Source organism: Lycium ferocissimum, chromosome 1 (genome assembly GCF_029784015.1).
Source record: "Lycium ferocissimum isolate CSIRO_LF1 chromosome 1, AGI_CSIRO_Lferr_CH_V1, whole genome shotgun sequence".
NCBI lineage: Eukaryota > Viridiplantae > Streptophyta > Magnoliopsida > Solanales > Solanaceae > Lycium > Lycium ferocissimum.
The window spans coordinates 661,928-670,429 of NC_081342.1; the positions used below are offsets into that span (position 1 = coordinate 661,928).

An 8,502-nucleotide genomic window follows, 5' to 3' on the forward strand; every position below is an offset into this window, starting at 1 on the left:
AGTGACGATATTAAAAATAAGAGGTAGACTTAAAATCACGTGGAAGGAATTATCTCCAATGACCTATGTTCTCTAGAAATTCATGCATATCGACTTTTCGAAAGACAGGCTCAATGGAAAGAAACGTCTTCATAAGCAATACCTATTATTGAGAATATATTTTAGAAATGCATGTTAACACTTTTATTGTAGGTTTTTTTTTTTTTGAGTGGTTAGCTTTTTACCGATTTACACATTTAGAAAATATAGAAAAAGTTACACTTCGTGTGTCTCTCTCTGTATATATATATATATATAATCGAGCAAAACTTGTTTTTAGATTTCTAAATTCGTGTTGATCGAGTCATTTGGGATCATAAACCAAATCTTTATGAAGTCCCTTCACCTTTTGCAACTTTAGTTTTTGAAAAAAGACTGTTTAGGGACAAAGTCAAGCTTTATACTACAATATTTAATATATTATGTACTATATATTATCCTTTGACCCAAAAAAATATACAAAATGACAAAGTTGGTGTGTTGCTTAAAAAGTCTACTTGTTCATTTTTGTTAAATGGAAGACATTTCGCAAGTGTTCTTTTAAAAATCTTCTTGTTCCATTGAAGAATTTCTTGGTCAAAATACCCTTTTAATAGATTTGTCCAGTATTTGCAATAAATTAAAGGGAACAGAAAGTGAAAAAGTATTCGAAAAGAAAAAGACCAGTAAGAAAGGGAGAAAATGGATAAAATGGCATAGTCATTAAAATATATCTCTAATCAATTTTGTCATTTGAATGTGTCAAAAAAGAATGATTGTTAGATTTAATGAGAATATTTTTAAAAAATTGCAGAAACTCACATTTGATTTATTTTATGATGTCTAGTGCAAATTTTGAAGGTGTAGTTTATGTTAGTTTTGATACATTTCTAGTGTTTGATGTAGTCTTTATAGATTTCACGAAAACTTCATTGAGTTTTTGGATCCTTTTATTAAATTTAATCCCTAGGGTTCAAAAAAGATTTGATGAAGATTAAAAGTGCTAATTTTGACAAATTTAAAGAATCAATACTATCTTTTATCACTTGTACCCTGATTAATTCGAATGCATTCCGCGTAGACTCAATTAATCCAAATTTACGCTGGATAAGACCCGTTAATGAAAAGAGCGCTTCATATTAAAAAAATTACTTTCAAAACTTGAACCCGAAACCTATAATTAAGTACTTAAGAGAATCATATAAATTTACTAGCAAATACAACGTACCATTTTTTGTCATTTTCTCATAAAAAGGGTCAAGAAAAAAGCCTATTAATGGATATTGAGCGTACATTCTTCATAACACATTACTATATTATTCTCATATTCCTCCAATAAGTACACTCTAATCAATATTGATTATTTTTAAGAATATTAATATTAAGAGTAAGATGAAAAAAATTTAATAAATTTAATTTAATTTTATAAATGAATAAGTGATTTGGGAGTACCATACCATCTATTACAAACAATTATATACACCCAACTCCAACAAATGGGTAGCATCATCATACCTACAAAGCCACACATATAGTAATAATTCACCAAGCCTATTATACATTCACATCGCCTAACAACAAGAAGCTTAAAAATTCAATCTTTATACATTTGGGTGTTATATTTGAGACAATTTTCTGGTTAGTTCTTGTAACTATTCTTCTTATGCACAAATTCCCAGTTTTTTTCTTTTCTTTGTGTTGTTGTGATCTTTTGTTGGGTTTATGGTGTTATTACCAATAATCTAAGCATTATGGCTTTCTATGGTGATTTAGTATTAGGAGTTTTTCTAGGTAATTTTAAAACAGAATTTTTATTTTCTTTTGGCGAATGGTTTTCTTGGTTTTGCTGTGTATGGCAAAAAGATAGGTAATTACTAGTTGTAAAATTGAATATTTTTCTTGGGTTTATGGACTTATTATAAGCAAAAATCTCAGCTTTTTAGCTTGCAATGGTGGTTTAATAATAGGACTTGTTTTGGGTAATTCAAAGAAAGATTTTTTTTGTTCTTTTTATTTTCTTTTGTGGAATGGTTTTCTTGGTTTTGCTATGTATGGCAAAAAGATTGGTAATTACTAGTAGAATTGAATATTTTTCTTAGGTTTATGGAGTTATTAGCAAAAATTTCAGCATTATAGCTTTCTATGGTGATTTAGTATTAGGAGCTGTTCTGGCTAATTCAAGGAAATTTTTTTTTTTTTTGGTTTTGTTGTGTATGATAAAAAAAATAGGTTAGTTTGGAATTGATGATAGTCACAGCATTGTGTTCTTCCAATGCTAGTTTAGCTGTAGGAGTTTCTTGGTAGCTAAAATGAAGGTTCTTTCTTTTCTTGATTGGGAAACTTTTTCTGATTAATGGTTGTGTATGGCAGAGAGATAGGGATTAATAGTCAAATTGATGATAACTCAGCATTAGAGTCTTCAATAGCAGTTTAGCTTTAGGTGTTTATTTAGTTTTCGTCTCGTTTTGGGGTTTCTTTGGGTTAGGGTAGGAGATGTCGGGAGGGCAAACACTACGGGGGTGGTGGGGATGGGGCCTATGCGGGGTGGGGGGTGGACGTGAGTTGTGTTGGAGGGTGCGGAGGAGACATTTAATGTGAAATTCCATTTATAGAATTTGTTTTTCCTGCTTCTACTAAAGAAGTCATTTTCCTCATCTTTAAGTAACTTCTTTTCCTAGAGAAAATGTTTCCCAAAAATTTTGACCAACCGAATAGGGGAAAATTGGAAACGCCATACCAAACACACCCTTAATCTACAAGTTTCATCAGGGAACAGTGCATTGGGTTTTATTTGACTTTCTTGTATGCAGGGTTGAAAGGTGTGGGAGGGCATGCGGATGCGGGTTGATCAATCGGATTACATGGAGGAGGTGACTGATTCATCGGATGAATTTGAGGGGGACTTAGATAATGAGGACACAAACCTTGATGACGATGATATGGTTAGTAAAACATAACTTGATTTACTTATTCCCTCATTTAGCCTCTATTGAATGTTGCCTTGTTCCTCATTGGTTGTTTATAGTTCAGCTAATTATTGCTTTTGCATATGTTAGACTTGACTCGCTTGTTGATACTTATGTTATTCAAAGGTCCATGATTTGAACATATTTTATTTCTGATGTTTTCTTAGCCAACAAAAGTGACTGATACATCAGCTGCACAAGCAAGGAAAGGGAAAGATATACAAGGTATCACATGGGAGGGATTGAACGTAACCAGGGAAAGCTACAGATTGACAAGGCTCGAACAGTACAGAAATTATGAGAACATCCCTTCGTCAGGGGAAGCTGTGGATAAGGTCTCCGACACTGCAATTTTTATACAATTTATTTGGCTAAAGGGCTTCCAATTAGTGAGATTCTCATCATTGCTGGTCATTTACACATTTTCAGGAATGCAAACAAGTGGAGAAGGGTGGCAACTTCTACGAATTCTTTTACAATGCTAGATCGGTGAAGCCTACGATACTCCATTTTCAGGTCTGCATTTACTCTGCATACACTACGATAAATATTCTTACAATTCATCGGCATGAAGTAGAAAAGGAGTTAAAGAGAAAGATCACGTTCTTACAATTTTCATGTTCTATGCCTGACACAGTTTTCTTGTGTAGTATTTTTTGTTTTCCCATTCATATTCAAATGAAAAAGAAGTGGTTTATTTGTTTACTCCAGTGATTGAAAAAAATAATTAGGTTTCCAAATGAATTATATCTCTATTTCGCTATTCATGTCAATTGTTATCATCTAAGTGGTTAGATACCATATGCGATGGTTTCGGCGGCTAGCATCTTTTACTTACAGTTTCAAAGATTGGATCTTTTTTCTGTGGTATTTGCCACCTAAGTAATGGCCCTTTTAAAAAAAATAATTTGGGGTCAATTTTCTTTGTGGAGATCTTTCAATGACTTCTTATGACTCTTGTTGGCAGCTAAGGAACTTGGTGTGGGCAACTTCAAAACATGACGTGTATTTGATTTCGAACGATTCACTTATGCATTGGTCTTCAATTTCCCGCAACCTCTCAGAAGTTGTCAACTTCTCTGGACATATAGTACCAACAGAGGTAACTGAAAACCTTCTTTATTTTTGTTATGCTTTTACTTCTTTTTCCCTCCTCTTATGCGTGATGTACAACAACAACTACAACATACCCAGTGTGATCCCACCAGTGGGGTCTGGAGAGAGTGGGGTGTACACAGACCTCACCCCTACCTTTGTAAGGTAGAGAGGTTGTTTCCGATAGACCTTCGGCTCAAGGAAAGAGTTTATCAAAACAGGGTTGACAAATACAAGAATAAAAAACGCTATGATGAAAGTGTCGAAGAAAAGAAAAGTATTGACAGCAAAGTGAAGATAACCAAAGTAAAAGAAACGACAATAGTTGAAGAATAAAATAATGATACAATGTAATAATAATCCTCTTATGCAGGATGTAGCATGGGAAAAATTGACTCTTGTGTGCATATGCCTTTTCAGTACTCTGATTTATGGCTTTGTTGGTGGGGTCCGTATGAGAGTATCCTCCAGCGTTCGCCACCGCAACACAGAAAGTAGTTCCTACTGATTTTTTCCTTTTTAACATTTGCCTCTTTGCTTGCATAACTATATCTTCTCTTTCTGCTTCGTTTTTACCTACTCCTTTGTGTTGCTTTGGGCCTCTAGAAACATGCAGGAAGTTTGTTAGAGGGTCTGACACAAACCCAAATCAGCACGATGGCAGTGAAGAACCGTTTTGTGGTTGCTGGGGGCTTCCAAGGGGAACTCATTTGTAAGGTAGTTGGGATACTTTCCTGTTTCTCTTAATGACTGCTAATATTTGAGACTAGCTGGACTAGTGAAACAGAGCTGGTTTGTTGGTGGAAACAGATTTTAAAAAAGTCCTTTCAGCTAATAGCCTGTTTGGCCAAGCTTCTTCAAGGCGGCCAAAAGTGTTTTTTAATTTTTATTTTTTTAAAAAAAATTGCTTGTTTTTCAAAGTTGAGGCGTTTGGTCAAGCTTTTAGGAGAAGAAAAAGTGCTTTTGAGTAAAAGCAGAAGTTGTTCTTGAGAAGCTGAAGAAGTAGCTTCTTCTCAAAAGCACTTTTGAGAAAATACAATTAGAAACACTTTTTAAAAGCTTGGCCAAACACTAATTGCTGCTCAAAAGTGCTTTTCAAATTGATCAGAGCCAAACACAAACTGATTTTCGCCAAAAGTACTTTTTGAAAAGCACTTTCCAAAATAAGGTGATTTTAGAAGCTTGGCCAAAGGCTATTAGTCCTACTGATTACTATGTACATTCTTGTGGTATTTTCTTAACTTTACTTCAAATATTACAGAGTTTGGACAAGCCAGGGGTTAGCTTCTGTGCAAGGACCACTTATGAGGATAATGCAATCACAAATGCCATTGAGATATACGAAAGTGTCAGGTACATAGTATGAATGTTATAATAATCAGTTGTTGAGCTTAGTTTGAAACTTCAACTGATGAAAGTTAAGTATAAACATTGTGCAGTTGTGGGCCTCGTTTTATGGCAGCCAACAATGACTGTGGTGTGAGAGAGTACGACATGGAAAAATTTCAGCAAATGAACCACTTCTGCTTCCCTTGGCCAGTCAATGTCAGTTTTTTACGTGCTTTTACTGCAACTTATTGTTCTTCCCATTTCTTTGCCTTTTTTGACTTCCTATCATTAGTTACTTTTGTAGTTTTTGGTTGTCCACGAAGTATAAATATTATTGTCCTCCTCCTCTGCATCATCATCATCACCATCTATTTTGTTGGTGAGCTAGATTAGTTGCATGAATTTCTAGTATAAGGCCTTTTCTTAATTAAATGAAATTCTAGTATGAGGCTTTAGATGCACTACAAACTTTCTGGAATAAGTTGAGGCTGCAAGTGATTATTTAAGTTCTTTCTTATTTACTCTGTGATTTAAGACCTTGTGTTGTGACAGCCCAACAATGGGCTTTTAGTATCTGAGTAATGATCAAAGGATTTATATATTCAGGTTTAGTTTGGTGGTATATTAGAGGGGATAGTTGGATGAAGGCCTAGCATTTGAGGATAAATCCCATCATTCTCATTTGTTGACTAATTTATGGGGGATGAATATTTGAGATTTGGCTTGCAATGAGTAGTACAATCACTGTGGCCGATGGTGCAACTTCTTATATATTAGATTGCCAACATGATTGCTTTTTGCTCTGACATACCCCTGAGATACTCTTTTATGCTCAATTTCATGTTTTCCCTTTTCCACCTCCTATGCTGCTCATTGTTGCATTTGTTTAACTACTCTTTTGACTTCATAACTTGTTTTTAGCTTGCAAATTTTTTTGCCGTGCTTTAATGGGTTATTTGAAGTTTTTTCATTTGCTCAAAGCTCAAAGTCAGTCGTCATGGAAAAAGCATAACATATTTCCCCTCGTTAACCCACCTAGTGAAGATAAAAAAGTAGTAAGTAGGGGGATATGGGTTGTGGGGGGGGGGGGGGTTTGGATATTCATTATATGTCTGAATAGATATTTAACTTCTCTCCAATTTTCATCTGGATTAAAAATTATTTCTTCCTGTCTACATGCACAGATATTTCAGTTCTGTTTAAAGCTGCATCCTTTATGAGCTCATGTATTTATTATTTCACAGCACACCTCGATGAGCCCAGATAGCAAGCTTTTTACTGTTGTTGGGGATGATCTAGATGGTTTACTTGTTGACTCCCGGAATGGAAAGGTATTGTAAATTTTTAGCCATTACCTTCTTTAGATCCATTGAATCATTCTGATAGTACTATTGATCGTTAAATGCCCAGAGGAAACGAATACATGTACATACTATTAAATCTTAAAATTCCGTTTTAGCTGGTTCACTCGTACTGGAACTACAGCAAAGTCAGATAAAGTGCAACTTTTTGATTATGTAAACACGGCATGTCAGTTCTGTTAATTCGGAAGCCCACTCTGAAGCATGTTAGGTCTATATGGTTATTGCACTTATGATGAGTTGATTATTTGGAAAATGTGTTCTAAAAAAATGCAAATATTTGCAATGTGCTGAGCTTCAAAATTTTCTTTTTCCTTCAAAGATAGACATCTCTCTGTATTTCGGCTTTCATATGAGTTCTCCATTTGCTGAACTTCCAAAATCTGACCTAAGGGAGCTTGTTTGCTGTTAACAGACGGTGGCTTCAATTGTTGGTCATTTAGACTACTCTTTTGCTTGTGCGTGGCATCCAGATGGACGTACATTCGCCACTGGGAATCAAGATAAGACATGTCGAATTTGGGACTTGAGAAACTTGTCCTCGTCTACGGCCATTCTCAAGGGAAACATCGGTGCTGCTAGATCTATCCGTTTCTCATCCGATGGACGATTCCTGGTAGTGGCTGAACCTGCAGATTTTGTCCACATTTACAGTACCGAGTCAGATTACAAGAAACGTCAGGAAATTGATCTTTTCGGTGAGATATCAGGGGTATCTTTGAGTCCGGACGATGTGTCTCTTTACATTGGAATTTGGGATCGAACATATGGAAGCTTGCTAGAATACAACCGAAGGCATTCCTGTAAATATCTTGACTCGTTCGCGTAGTTCAACCCTTTAGGATAAAAGGGTTCTGCAGTTTATTCACATTGAGCCCCAATATTTTGCACAAATTCATCCAATTAGTTCAAGGCATATGGTTATCAGTTCTTGATCTGGGCACACTATGTACAGTTACACCCTGAGAGTAAGCTTTGTTTCTGGTGGTTATATACAACCTCTACCATTTTGCTTCTCTTGTACTTTGAAATGTTTGTTAGAGGAGAAAAGAAGAACAGCATATTGCTGTACCTGTCACAGGAATACTAAAGTTAGTGACAAGGAAAAAAATTGTCTTGAAAGATAGTACAATGTTTTGTTTTCTGACTTTCACATTCAAAGGCCCTAGGGCTTCCATCAAGTGGTAACGGTGCAACTTGTGATGTGTTGGTTAGGCGCATGTCACGGGTTGAAAATTTGTCGTAGCTAGAAGCCTCGTATTTGAGTAGATGAGGGTTTATTATCCATCGAGCTTTGAATCATGGGACATTGATCCTATGGAAATTCTTGGTTATCAAAAAAAAAAAAAACAAAAAAAAAGTGAACCTTCAGGCTCAACCTTTTAGTCTGGTCATAAGAAAAAAGGAAAAATAAAGTGACTCGAGATTAACAATTTTATTGGGACTAAGTATTACAAAAAAATATATATATTAGTAACTCCCATATAAATTATTTTTTGCAAGTATTACATACTTGTAAGAAGGTGTTTGACATCAAAATTACTAAATTAGTGCTTTTCAGTGAAACGTCTTTCACTATGAAGTGACGTCCATAAATGATATATTATGTCTTTAGCTTTCATATGTTATGAGCTAGTGAAGTTCATTATTTAACTTCCATATTTGGCTATACATTTGCAATTACATCCTTAAGTCAAGTTTTTGACATTAAAGAAAAACACAGTTATATTTAG

The 8,502-nt window shown here is 34.9% G+C and overlaps 1 protein-coding gene across 2 annotated transcripts; it reads left to right on the forward strand.

Annotated features, from left to right (window-relative positions):
- Nucleotides 1–1,536: 1,536 nt before the first annotated feature.
- LOC132066293 (uncharacterized WD repeat-containing protein C2A9.03-like) lies at nucleotides 1,537–7,847 on the forward strand. 2 transcript variants are annotated; one of them, XM_059459824.1, is made up of 10 exons: nucleotides 1,537–1,656; nucleotides 2,829–2,960; nucleotides 3,152–3,319; nucleotides 3,414–3,500; nucleotides 3,952–4,086; nucleotides 4,686–4,796; nucleotides 5,341–5,432; nucleotides 5,519–5,624; nucleotides 6,653–6,739; nucleotides 7,185–7,847. In XM_059459824.1, exons 2-10 carry the CDS (start codon nucleotides 2,850–2,852, stop codon nucleotides 7,596–7,598), a joined length of 1,311 nt encoding a protein of 436 aa, XP_059315807.1. In that variant the 5' UTR covers nucleotides 1,537–1,656; nucleotides 2,829–2,849; the 3' UTR covers nucleotides 7,599–7,847. The 2 variants fall into 2 exon arrangements, with proteins under 2 accessions (XP_059315807.1, XP_059316278.1); XM_059460295.1 differs by lacking the exon at nucleotides 1,537–1,656 and adding an exon at nucleotides 1,710–1,809.
- The last annotated feature ends 655 nt before the right edge of the window (nucleotides 7,848–8,502 follow it).